The following is a 14205-nucleotide window of genomic DNA, read 5'->3' as shown; positions in this document are numbered from 1 at the left end:
CTAATTGAATTATTTCACCTACATACTAGGCAACGCCTGTTGTTAAATTCACCTGGTGCATGAAGAAGTATAGAAATTGAAAATATTTAAAAATTGTAGGTAAATAATTCAATTAGATGAATCTCACCCGCATAAATAAAGGTTATGGCTCTTTAACTTCACAAACATCAACAGATGAAAGAATTCAAGGAATACAGATGCTCAAATATGGGCAGAAAGGTGAATGTTACACAGTGTGTAAAGTGGCCACTTAAACCAGCCAATGACAGGTCATAAGCCCTGTAGGTGCATAGACTTCTTTATTACGTTCTCTAAAATGTTCTTCATCTCTGTTGTAATACGTTTATTTATTGTAAATGCTATGTAATATGTACACATGGATGTGAGTTTCTTATTCTTGTTTTAATAATTGATTAAGGATTATTACATATTATGTGCATAATTTGTTTGTAATCTGCTCTCGTTACATCGTTTTATATACCTATAGATAAGGTAAATTTATCTTAAATGTATAAACTTGCTTATTCAGTCAATAACGAGATGTTCTTGTCACATCGCTGATTCATCAAAATGTAAATGGCACCACCGCCGTACATAATCCGATAACTTAACTGTGGTTAAATTAATTTCCCGTATTTAAAAGCTCGCCTTTATAATTTTTGCCAAGTCACATCGACTAATGGCGGACGCTGTGCCCTGCAGTATCTGCCAAATTGAATCATTCTCCCCAACCAAGTTTTCCTGTACCGCTCAACTTTAAATGACAAAAGCCCGAGGCCTATGTTATACGAACAGGGTGTGTATTATAGTAGTAGAGGCATAGTGCTTGTTGTGGGTATATTATATGATAACCCATTCAGACAATAATCCGGTGCAGATTGAGCGCAGTACCTACAGAATACATCACTCTTGTTCTACCCGACAATTCATGTGTCGGATGCAGGAGCTGATAATGTCAACGTGTATTTCATACCGCGAATGCAACTAATTTGTTCTGTTTCGTAATATGTACCTACGTTACTACCTGCAATTTATGTAACCCTAGTAAACAAATTCGTTGCACAACAGTGTACTCAATTCGTAATCCGGTATTGATGAGATAAATGTGGTTTAAATTAATTAACCCCTTCTCAACGAGCTTTGAACATTATTTGCAAAGTGAGTACTAACCCTATTTACTTGTGGCTTTTTCAGAATTAGTTTACTGAATCTTTTCGGGCAACTATTTTTTTTTCGTTTTGTCGAGTTTATTTTTTAACTGCACGTTGCATTTGTACAGAAAATTTCTTCATGGGGTCGATTATTTGAGATATTATTTGTGTTTTATATGTGCATTCATGTGTGTGCGTGGATGGCTCGGAGTGCACATTCGGTATTTTTATTTATTTTAATTTATTACCTCCATGGAAAACGCAAATGTTAACAATTATTCTTTTCTCACTTGAAATTCTTATTTATTTATTTTTTTGTCACATTTAATGTTTATATTTTTTGCATAATTTATGAAAGCTTAATTGGTCTTTTTATGTTAAAAAAATGTTGTTTTTATACTTATTATGTATGACTGTATGTTTTCTGAATAAAATAAAATAAATTATTGCGAGAAAACTTTAAAACGTAAACAAACTGACGTATTGGCATTTTTCGAAATTATGTCATCAAACTGTAAATGTATTATTTTTTTGTGTAAGTATATACATATTTAAGTAGATAAATAATAAATTTCATGGATTATTTCTATTTTTTTCGTGTATATAAAATGTATTCATAAGGTATATAATAACTTATATTTACAAATAACTTACTAATTACATGCAGGACATAATAGTCCGAAGTTAAATAAATTAGAAATTTTTGAATTAAATAGGATAAAAAATAATAGCGATAGAATTTTAATAAATCAGCAGATAGAATTCAAAAACTCACCCTTATTAGTCCCCTTAGTTGGACCCTGTACATTGTAATAAAACAATAAATATTTTTATAGAAGAGAATCCTCTCTTACAGTACACCGCCAACACAAGTTTCAATAATTTGTCCTACTCTGTTTCATTAATATACGTATTGTATATCTTTCAACTTATTTTTAAATGTACCTACACTTAAGATAATATTTAGTTTTATATAAATTATCTTTCCACTGCATAATGTTTAGAGGGTGAAAGCGCTAATTGGTCAAAAAATAAGTGGAAGTGTACCAAGTATTTTTAATTTGTAACTTATTTGTAAATATAAGTTATTACATCATTACAATGGAATTCCATCAAGAGTTGTCAATAAATAATTTTAATCAAATTTTCATAAGGTTGTGAGATAATGGAATAATCGGTTTTGTTTGTAAATATTATAATTTTATTTCTTCACTTTGTTAGTGTTATTTTAGTTAAATGTTACAGTTGTCTTTGTTTGCTAAGTTTTTATGGACTAATTGCTGAACCTTATTAATCTAATGCGAACCTTTTTTTTAGCATGTTTTTTAAAAAGAACGAATCATATGTATGTGCAGTATAATTGGCTGTAATTAAATAAATAAAGGAGAAAAAATAAAATTTATAATCGTTTTCTTTTCTTCAAAGTTTTTCCTGCATTGGGTGAAAAGTAATTTTCGATATTTTTTTTTATTATTTGCATAACGTTATTAGGGATGGAGGAGCTTATGATCTTCGACTAACTTACCACCCTTCGAATAAATAAATGTGTAGAGAAAATATCACAAAAAGACTTTTGATTGTGTTTAGCCGAATAGAAACGGGTAAATATGAAGATGTCACATCCAGAACATGACCAAACATCCAATGTCACAAATTGACAAACTCGACTGACGAAAGGGGGCTTTGATACAAAATATTGCCAGGGGTGTATGACGAATGAGGAGGCTAATAATGCAGTGTGCGATTTAAAATTCCATCTACTTTCAAAGTTCACCACGGGGGTTGCTGATCCGAACCTATGTAGCTGATGCTTCCTGCGAGGGGAAAACTGGGTAGACCCCGCTCGAGGCGTTTGTGCGGATTAAAAAACAAATCATGGAACGTTTTGCATAAATCTATATTATGTTCGAAATATGAGCGTATTTATTAAAAACTGTATTCGGATGGCATCGGGTAGCGGTTCCCGGATCGAGCGGGCGAACGTGCGAACGGGATGGTAATGCATTCGGATCGGACAAAATGAAATACAAAACTTCGCCTTTTCCAACAGTGTTCGATGGCTTTATTGTTGTCCACAATCGCAATCAAGAATTGAATACCATCGACATTATTTGAAACGAGAATCGAAAACCATAAATTGATATTTCGTGGTTGAAATTTTTTGCATTTATTGGCTCTGAGTAGATTCAAATAAAACCAATATATTATTTTCATCATACAAATAATGATTACTTTTTTTGCAATGTATGCGTTGTGTAAAAAAAAAATCAGACGGTATAATGGATAGATTTTTTAAATCATATTACTAACGGAATTGGTTCAAAACAATTTATTTATTAAAACGCAATACGCAATTCCACTATTGCACAATTATTAAATTTTTCTGTCTAGAGTTGCTAGAAAGTTCCGGGTTAAGTCGGACTCTCACATACTAAATCAATACATATATAGATATAGATAAGTGTCCTCGGCACGGGTACCCCAGTTATAGTGTGAAAAAAAAAACATTATTAATATTATGACACACTCAATTTTCAAAATATATAATAAAAATTAATACATAACTAAATATAATACAGCTATGTTTCTGATAATACAGAACTGTAGCAAAATCAAGATCGTGTAACTAAAATTTAGGATTAAAGACTTTAAATTAGTTTAATATCTCTCATTTCTAATGTAGACGTATGTTTATATTGCGACTACAGGTATTTTGAATGATTAACTATTGTGTGGCTTTGATGTCACACTAGTCTATACACAATACAAGACTTAAAATATATATCTTATTTTTTTAATGATAAAGTTGTTTTTTTTCTAATCTTCAAATGAACATTTTCACACAGAATTCGGAAAGTAAAACTATGCTAGATTTTAGTACAAAAAATATTTAGCCTTACTACACAAATAATGAATGTGACTTCAATACAACTATAAATATATATGAGAGAGAGCACGAAGATATAACTCATCTTTTTCTATTTCCGGTGTTTGTGTGAAACAGATTCAGTCGGTTATTGACAGTGATGGGGGATGCACACATGTAAGATGACGGGCGTATTTATGATTTTTAATTAATTTTGCAATAACAGGGCTGAAATATATGTTTATTTATATAAATTACGGAAAAGGAATTATTAAACAGTATGTCTTCTTGTTTTTTTTCAGATGTCTGAAATTTAGAATAATCCATCTTTTGCTTGTGGTAACACGATGTTACATCACCGCGCGCAAAGAAATGATTTACCACAGTATTTAAAGAGTTAATGCTTCGCCTATGTTAATGTGTTAGTGCCTGTCGGTGAACCAAGTGAACATACTAATTTAGTTTGTGTCAGTACGCACACTAGAATTATTATTTTAATGAAAACTTAGTCTTACACGCAAATCAAGAAGTTATTAAAGATTTGAGTAGACTGTACCTGTTTATCATTTTCTCTTGTGGACAGTGGAAGCAGGTTGTGAGTTAAATTGACTAATTTTAACACGCTTGTTTCAGACTGACGCCATCTCAGCTGCAGGGGAACATGGGCGGGATGGGCGGCATGGGCACCATGGGCACCATGAGCTCCGCCGGGGGCGGCGCCCTGGGCATGGGCGGCTTCCCGCCGCGCGGGCGGGGCGCCGCCCCCGCGCACTGCGCCCCCTACTCGCCCTCCCGTTTCCACATCGACAAACGCTGCCAACACCGCTGCTCTTGGAAGTGCTTCTCCATCGCCATGATCCTTGTCGCCGTGGTGCTGGCCTCCATGCTGGCCTATTTTGCAGGTAAACTATTTTTTGCATACATTTACAAAAAACAAATACAAAACTTAATAAAAACAAATTCATATCTTGGCAAATAAACGTTTGTCGCAAGAGGCAAAATTAGCCGTTCACAATGGAGTCCTGGTCCCGACCTTGATGTATGGGAGCAAAGTATGGACTTGGAAAAACAGGGATGAAAGTAGGCTGAATGCTGTCGAAATGCGATCTCTCAGGCGAATGATTGGAATAATCGGCGCGCGTGCATGAGAAGATGTATGAATGTAGAGGAAACGAGATCTGTATGCAAGGATAGAGTGATGTGGCATTCTATCCTCTCTGCCTACCCTTACGGGGAAACAGTTCGCACAGAGGCACTCCTTACAAGTTAGTCCAAGATCCTTCAATCTTCTAACTAAGGAACTACAAAACATCAAATCACTGGTTGGATTAGCATAGACGGAATAGATAGATTTAGTCTTAAAAAAAAAAAAAAAAAAGGCATACTGTAAATAAATCATGTTTTCGTAATAGCAGCATATATAAGTTTGGTTTTTCTTTTCTTTATCTTTTCTTTTCTTTTCATGGTCATGTTATCCCATATTTATATTCTATGAACTTTTTAATAATTCAAAAAGGAATGGCCCACGCTCAGACGCTGAAGTCATAATAATATATGTATGGAAAAATAAACAAATAAAATATAAAAAAATTTAAAAAAACGTTATGGTTTGTTTTTATATTAATATACTACTTTTTTTAAAGATGATCACTCTTACCCTTCAGTAGACTTAAAATTAGAAAAACATATCCCGTCAATCTTGCTGGGAATCCAACCTGGCGAAGATACTAACCAAACGGACTAATTCCCACTCGATTTACAAGATTTTCACCTCGATGTAGCCATCAGGTCAAGAGCACTCGTCCAAGATTATTAAACAATAAAACAAATTAACTTAGAGTTATGCAAAGATAATCTGTACAAATACGACAAAAATAAATCAAGAGGTTGAAAATTCCAAGAAATTTATTGAAATTTTTAAAAATAACAATAAAAATGGAGACCATTTAGATGAAGGAAATTTGAAAGTCTGCATCTTTGTGATCATTTGTAAACCTCAATAACTCCCAAGATGGCAAAATCCAGTATTTTGTCTACAAACATTTGGACACACTCAAAATATTGTATTTAAGTTTTTTGAAATCCTTATTTGAAGGGAAATTTCATTTTCATGTCATCATCACTACATATACTCATTTTCATTTACTTCCGAAAAAAAACTGTTTATTTTAAAGCTTTAGCAATAATATTAGTATTTTTATTAAGACATATTTAATGATGCTTTACCACTTGATTACAGTGGGCAGAGTTAACTTGAAGTGTCTATAAAGTAAAGCAGAATTTTCTAAATATCTAAAACAAAAATGTGTATATTTATATGAAAATTTTACTGTAATGTACAAAAAAGCAAATAAAATATATTATATCGCATTGATTTTTATCGTCGGCCTCGTAGTGTAGTGGTCAGCACGTTTGCCTACCGTGCAAGAGGTCTCAGATACGATTCCTGACATGGTTGACATAAAACATTTATTTAGAAAGGTGTTTTTACATTGGTATATTTTATAGTACCTAAACTGACACCTAAATCATAAGACTGATCAATCTTACCTTTATGTAAACAATTATCGAGATACGCTGCGATTAGTGTACCAATGCAGTGCCCTATGCACCATTAGGTGCAGAAAGGGAATGATGAATAATGAACCTTCACGAATTTACTTTTTTTTCTCATGTAATAATTTGTTCAATCGAGTGTAAAAAACGTTAGCCTCTTCAATTTTAGGTGGAATTTATACATTCATTCTGAAATGCAGAAGACCCAAATATTGCCAAAAATATATAATACTAGCTAAACCCGGCCACGCCTCGCTATGGCTTTGTTTATATTAATTCTTAGGGGAGTAAATAAAAAATCTAGCAACTATACATTTACCGAAAAAATACATTGCTTAATGTAATATCTTAATTTGCGTTGCTGTGAATATACTCCAGAATGAATTTAAGGTAAGAAAATTGTAAATTTGTCTGAAATAGATAAAATGGCAGCACTGTGTAGAACTGTCATTCAGTACTTGTTAACTATGGCAAATTATGAGTCAATTTAAAACGCATAGAATGTTCTGTTTCCGTTGGAATTTCCAAATAAAAAGTAAATAGAAACACTATTCTGCTAAAATGCAATGTTCTGTAAAAAAAATTAGTCAATCCATCGATTACTTTTCGAAATTTGCGGCCACAAACATACGGGACCTCATTTTTTTATATATAGATAGATATGTTACAACTAATGTTCCCTGAAATGTTTTTTGTTCTTACAAAACATTTCGGTCTGCAAACGCGGCTAACAGTTTTAACAAACGGATACATTGTATGATTATTCGTATCCTTAATAAATCATGCTGTCACTATATAAGATGATCCTATCCTAATATGAAGACTTGCGACTCACAAATTGTGTTGAGCAAATGGGGTCACAATAGTTACTCAATTTACTCACAAAATAATGATCCCAATTACGTTTATAAAAGAGATAAATATTTCAACATTTCCCTCAAATAATATTGTGATTTTTGAGCGATGGCGTTTCGATTTTTTTAAGTACGAAAAATTCACCATCATCATACACTTTTCGCAACTTATAGTGCATACACTACATTGGTACACATAAAATTCATATCATTTGAAATCTTTAAACACATTGTGTAGAATGTAAAAAATTACTTTTTTTTATCTTTCCTTTATGTTGCATATTTTTTTATTAAATCTACAGTTTCCTGTCGAAGTAAAGCATAAACACCGAAAACCTCTCTTTTCTTAAAAAAAAAAAGGTTTTTCATTGAGTTACTCGGTTGGAAAATGAACCAATTACCTAGTGTACCCGCATAAAATAAATTTGCAATACTTTAGCTTGACATGTTAACTATCATTTTCATTTGATAAGTTTATCATGTACTCAATAAAAATACGCAAATGTAATACTTATATTTAATATTTATTTATTCATGTTTACTGAATCAGTTAATAGGCTTTGTGCAATAAAACAAATTCATTAGAACGCTCAAAATTGCAAGATATTTTGAATTCCAGATAAAACGAACCGCTCGTTTCTCGTACCTCTTTCAACCCTTTGCCTTTCTAAATTGTCCAACTTCAATTGGACAATTGTTATACTGCTCACTACATAAGACTGAAGCCTTTAACCCGCTTAAAATATAAACATATTAAAAGCTTGCGATGGAATACGCTGTTACAATATTTTAAAGCACTAAATGAAAATGTATGGCATTAATTAAGGAGCTGGTACTGGTACTTAATCGTAATAAATAATTATTAGTTAATTTTAATAACGTTTTTAATTTGCACAAATCTTTGTAAACCAAAACTGACATTTAAAACCTCGAGACAAGTTATTGTACACCTACTAAAAATCTTACGTTCTTTTCACTGTATAATGTGAAACGTTATTTTTAGAAAACAATACTGAACAAAGAAATTAATACTTTTCTTTATTATATTTTTGATATTCGTCTGAGATAGGATCCAAATTTATTTATTGATCAAAGTATGTACTATCATTCACCGTATTTTCCAAATTAAGATATCATTCGTAGTCCATTAATCAAAAATCATTCAAATGTACCGTTCCTTTCGAATGAATAACCAATGATCATCAAGAAAATATGAATCATTCGGATTAGTAAAAGATCCTGTTTGGAGTACTCGCAATAAAAAAATACTGGAAAATCTATATGTTTATATGAGGCACCTGCTACTAAAAAAATATATTATAAATTTATAAGTTAATGTTATTTATATAATTTTCACACGTTTGTGTTATTTATCATTAGCGAATTCCGAATTGGCAAGTTATATTGTTCCAAAAGTATTTAATTTGTTGCCACTTGACATGAAAACATGTCATAGTAAAAATAAAATTAAGTTTCTATTACGTAAGTGGTTAGTAGATAAAACGTTCCTATATTGATTTATTATTTATGTAATATTTATGTAATACATTTTTAAAAAATTTTTATATTTTTTATTTATTATTATTTTTTTACATTTATATATATTTTTTTTATTTTTTTTTATTATTATTATTATTATTTTATTTTTTTTTATCCCTCATTGAATATATTTTTGTTATTTTCTTGGGTTAACCTTTTCTTTTATTTTATTACTTTCTTACTTTCATATTTCATTTACATTTTTTAGATCTTAATTTTAATATGTATTTTTAATTTTCTTACTGATTTTGTTTTTTCTGTAGATATGAATTGAATTTCTCGATTTACTTTACTTTGTTTAATTTATTTTTTATCTTGTTTTGATTACATTTATGAGCACACACTATTTATATATGTGTCTATTATTTTTTTTTCTTATATTTAAAACATATTTAAGTAAATTACTATTCTTTAATTTTAATTGTATTATTTTACTCTATTTTCTTACTTAAAAAAAAAAGTATTTTTAAACTATTTTTATGTTTATTATTTTATACGTATACAGTATTATGTCTGTACTCTTCTTATTTGATTATTAATTAAAACTAATGTCTGAGCAGCCGATGACAAACTATTATTGAATAGTTTATCGGGACAAAATATATCTTAATACTTTGTTTTCTTTATAATGTATTAATATTGTAATAATATGTATATTTTATTGAATAAAGACTCTATAAACTAAAAAAAAAAAAAAATTGTAAAAATCCCACTTCCTCTCTACTTTATTTCCTCATTTTCAACTTTCGTGCAGTGCTCAATTTTTTGTTTCTTGTGTAATATTTTATATTTTCTCCTTAGTGTGTTACACATTCTTCTATTTTATTTTTATTTGTGAAAAGCTTTAACTGGATGTAGGTACTACTTTTAATACTAATTTACTCACATAAATTCTGTTGTTTTTATTTTTTTTTAATAAACATAATACCCTTAATAAAATGGGGTAGATAGAAATTAAATCATATATTTTCATTGGTTCCTTCTGATTATATAGGCACTAGGAACTTATTTAAATAAATTTCGCCTTTTGGTCAGACGATAATATTCTGAATATAAAAGTTTTCTGTTTGATAACATGTAAGTAATCGAAAGTAATGTTATTATTTGTTTATCTATTCAGTATTGAATCCGAGTAAAAAAAGTGAGATTACCCAAACCAAATATCAATTTGTTTATTAGTGCGTAAACAAAATAACGTTTTGAAAAACCGAAATAACTTATTGTTTTAAAGCCAGACAGAAAAAAACATATTTGATCAAACTAATTTTTATTTTATTTAACTGAACTGGGAATGATTCGATTTACTATAACCCTTTAAAAATAGTGCATTGAAATATTAATTTCGTTGATTTATATTTTCGAACTTTTCGCCAAGTATTGTATTTATGCCAGTTATATTAACTTTATTGAATTTACAAGTTTTACATCAATATTTCGTCAAATTCTCAGTCGTTTTTTTTTTCAATGCTTCAAAAACTATCACAGTAAACACTTTGACAGTTTCATTTGTACCTAATGTTAAGCAAGAAGAATTAGTTATAACGTCCATATTTCCATAAACAGCAGTATTGATGTTGAAACATTTTATATGATAGATATATAAATTATTTTTCTTGTATACGCATCACGAAAACTCATTATTATTATTATTATTATTATGGATAACGTATATAGCGCCATTTTCGTAATAAAATACCTCAAGGGCGCGTTACATAGTGATTCTATTGTTAAATTAATTTAATTGAAGCTTTTAAATTTTTAATTTAATTAAAACAATTTATTTTGTTGTCACGTGCTACGGATTTATTCAAATGATTTAATTCAAATGATTCATGTTTTATAATAATAAATTTGCGCCGATAATGAGAAAATTATGAAATCGATTTATATTAGAATTTACTAAGTTTCCAGCCTAAACAAAACATGTTATTGCTCTTAAAAGGCATCTTTAGCTTATTAATTTCTACTTACCTACTTTTATTGTGATTTTACAGATAAAAGAACTCCATTATGAAGTAATATTATAATTATTTTCTTTTCTCTACTATGTCAATAGCTAATTATGGCTTTTCTTAACCACATTCATAATTGCCATTGTACTGTGTTTTGGTCACTTTTGAACTATTGTAATATCTGCCATACAAAATAAATCATGCCGTAATAATCTAATAATATATTATTTGATAATGATTTGTTGAAGAGTTCTTTTATTTCCGTAATGTGAGTTAGTTTGTGAGGAGAGAAAGAAAAATAAAACGTTCAGTGATATTAGGTAGCTTGGTACTTTATATCGCTTTCCCGCCTTGAATTGTTTTATTTAAAAAGGATTTTTGTGAGCTACCCCTCATAAAGTAGTCCCTCATTTGAAGCGCTTTTCTGATCGCTTATAAGCAAGCAACCTTCTCTAACACACGAAGCATGTTAAGCAAACACGTGAATCGCACCGGATGAAGCGTTCAAACATCGGATACACATAAAACGCGTGTTTGCTGCGTCTGTTATTAATTCAGACCAATACTCCTTAATGTATAATCGATCGCCCCTCCCGCCCGGAGTGGTGTGTATACACTGCGTGTGTGTTTGCGTGGCGCCTGTACTTAGCGCATACGAGGGTGTGTTTGTGTGAGTATGTGTGTGCGCGTCCTTAAGGAGGACAGATCCAAAAGTAATCCCACTTCTTGGAACTTTTACAATAAATTTAACGAAAGTATTACACGCGCCCATCGGTTTATTTGAAATGATCATTTTTTAATTATTCATAATACATCGGTAAAATATTTGTATTACTATAAATAAAAAAACCATCACGCCTTTATCCGTAAGGGTAGGCAGATACGATAAAACGCCGTCACGAGAAATACAAAAAATAATTGTTTTAAACAAATATTTCTTTACCGAAAGATATTTGTATATAAAACAACTTACCTACTTTTATATGTCTACCGGTTTCGAGACGTACCCTTCTCTAAGAAAAATCGTACAAAAAATCACAGTTAAATTATAATATTTTTTTGATATAATGGATACCAGATAACTATATCAGATCTTTTTTTAGAATTTATTGCCCAAAGCCTAGTAACCTACCTACCAGGCTCTTACATTTACGTGTGAATTTTTCTTTCGTCCACTTTTAAAATTTGCATCTAATCTACCTTTTTTCATTATTTTGATTTATCAAACTCGGTGGATTAGGTTTTGTGTATATAATTAATAACTATGTTCTATAATTAAATTTAGTCATTAAAATTTGAGCCGGCTTTAGTTAACTACATACAACAGAGGTGTCAAATTAAATCGAAACGTCAAACTGACAGTCAATCAGCTGTTACGAACATTTTTCGAATACCTACCGTTTTCGTTTAATTTGATAACGCTGTGTGTTAAGTTAACCTACAACACCCATAATTCATTTTAATATTTATTCTACTTTAACACGAAAAATATTTTTCCGGGTATTTAATAAATGAATTGTAATCAGAAAAGAATAAAGAGAAAAAGAAAGACATTGTTTGATTAAATTCAACAAATATTTAAAAATAGACATGTCAAAATTCAGAGTAATTGCCGTGCATGCATGAGCAGATATATGAATGTAGAGGAAACGAGGTATGTATGCAAATACAGAGTAAAGCTACGTTCAATACTCTTTACCTACCCCTACAGTGAAACCGCGTGACGGTTTGTCTGTTTTTGTTTTATGACAATTGTTAAACATGTTTTAATAAATTTTGTTTAATAAGGTACTTCTTATATCATACGTTTACTTTTTTTTACGTTATGTAATAAAATATTACTTTCGATTTATACTTAGGTACACTAAATCATAGAAGCTATCTACAAGAACTAGATTTCTGTACACGTCTGTTGTATTCCTTTCTCGAAAATCTATGTAGTAATGTAGGTTTGTAAAATATAAATATTCATTTTTGTAATTCAAACATAATTTTTCTCTAAATATTATGTTATATGGAAAACATCAAAAATTAAATATGCAGAATTGAAGTATGCAGCTCAATTATTTTTACCACAGACTTTAATGGACTTAATTTACTAATAATTTTCATTACTATGAAATTTACATAAATAAAATTATGACTCTCGTGGACACGATCACTGATTATTCTAGATAAATGTGTATTTTATTTTTCAAGGGCTAATACGATCGATACAATTTCGATACCGTTTATTTCGTAATTCCCAGTGTAGTGAGTATTTTACGCACCCTTCAAACAGCGTCTAGTGTGTGCCATATATCAGTACAAAGGAGATTTGACTGTAAAACGTGACGTAACTCAGAACTGTTTCATTCCCACGAGAGTATTGTAGCGAGTAATATAAAAATGATTCCAATTCTCTCTCACCAGCACTGAACTGTGTTGTGTTGTGTGTTGTGTGTTGTGTTGTGTTCAGTGCTTGAACTGCTCACACTGTTCAGACTACTCACACCGCTTGCTCCTCACTCCTCGCCGCTCAACACTTCCCTCACTTGTGTTTCAGTAGCCCCCTTTAAGCTGAAGCATTTTCACATTTTCAATTCACCTCCTTTTCCGCGCTGCTTTTTTTATTTCTCTCATTTACCTAACCGCGAAATGTAAACGTAAAATATTCAGTGGGAATGTGCGGTTCTAATGAGAATCCTCATTTTTTGTATTAAAAAAGGAAGGAAAGACGAGGTGTGATTGGGTTGGGCATAATAAGAGCCGACTTCCATTCGTGTTTATTCGCCCGCTTGTTTTTGAACTCGAAATGCGGTCGTGAAATTTTAATATCAATTTTTGCCCCCGCTTATTTTCATTACCCGAATTCGGCTGATTTCGGTTTTTACCCTTCAAAAAGAGGACCAAAGATATTATTGGAGGTCATACTCCATAAAATTTCTCATTTATTGGAGAACGTTTTTACGATCCAAAATAAAATTTCGGTGCTCTTAGGATATTTATAATTTATTAACCTTCGAGTCGCTACATTTTAATATCCTCTGCGTCGTTGTAGAAAATAATGTTCATGATATTAGTTTATATTTAAATTTCCCGTAAATTTTGCTAATAAAAATGTATTTTCTTTATTTCAGCTCTATCTTCGATGAAGTCTAATGTAGATTCAACAAATTGCATCATTGTACAAGATGTGAAAGCTGTGACGCATGACCAAATGACACAAGACTCACAGTCTACACAAACTCCAACAGAAGGTAATTTGAAAAGAAATTATTTTTTATATTTTAAATTAAAATGTGTAA

The 14205-nt window shown here is 30.7% G+C and overlaps 1 protein-coding gene across 2 annotated transcripts in view; it reads left to right on the top strand.

Annotated features, from left to right (window-relative positions):
- LOC148282467 (teneurin-a-like) overlaps positions 1-14205 on the top strand; it is a 142429-nt gene that overhangs the window by 76436 nt on the left and 51788 nt on the right. For both annotated transcript variants that reach the window (XM_088225035.1, XM_088225034.1), the window contains exons 2-3: positions 4651-4919; positions 14038-14157. In XM_088225035.1, coding sequence (XP_088081161.1) covers positions 4651-4919; positions 14038-14157 — 389 coding nt within the window. The remainder of the gene's footprint in view (positions 1-4650; positions 4920-14037; positions 14158-14205) is intronic.

This window comes from Micrasema longulum, unplaced genomic scaffold (assembly GCF_059751315.1).
Source record: "Micrasema longulum isolate JH-2025_06_02 unplaced genomic scaffold, ASM5975131v1 h1tg000324l, whole genome shotgun sequence".
NCBI classification, from domain to species: Eukaryota; Metazoa; Arthropoda; class Insecta; order Trichoptera; family Brachycentridae; genus Micrasema; species Micrasema longulum.
This window is presented reverse-complemented; position numbering and strand designations above follow the sequence as displayed.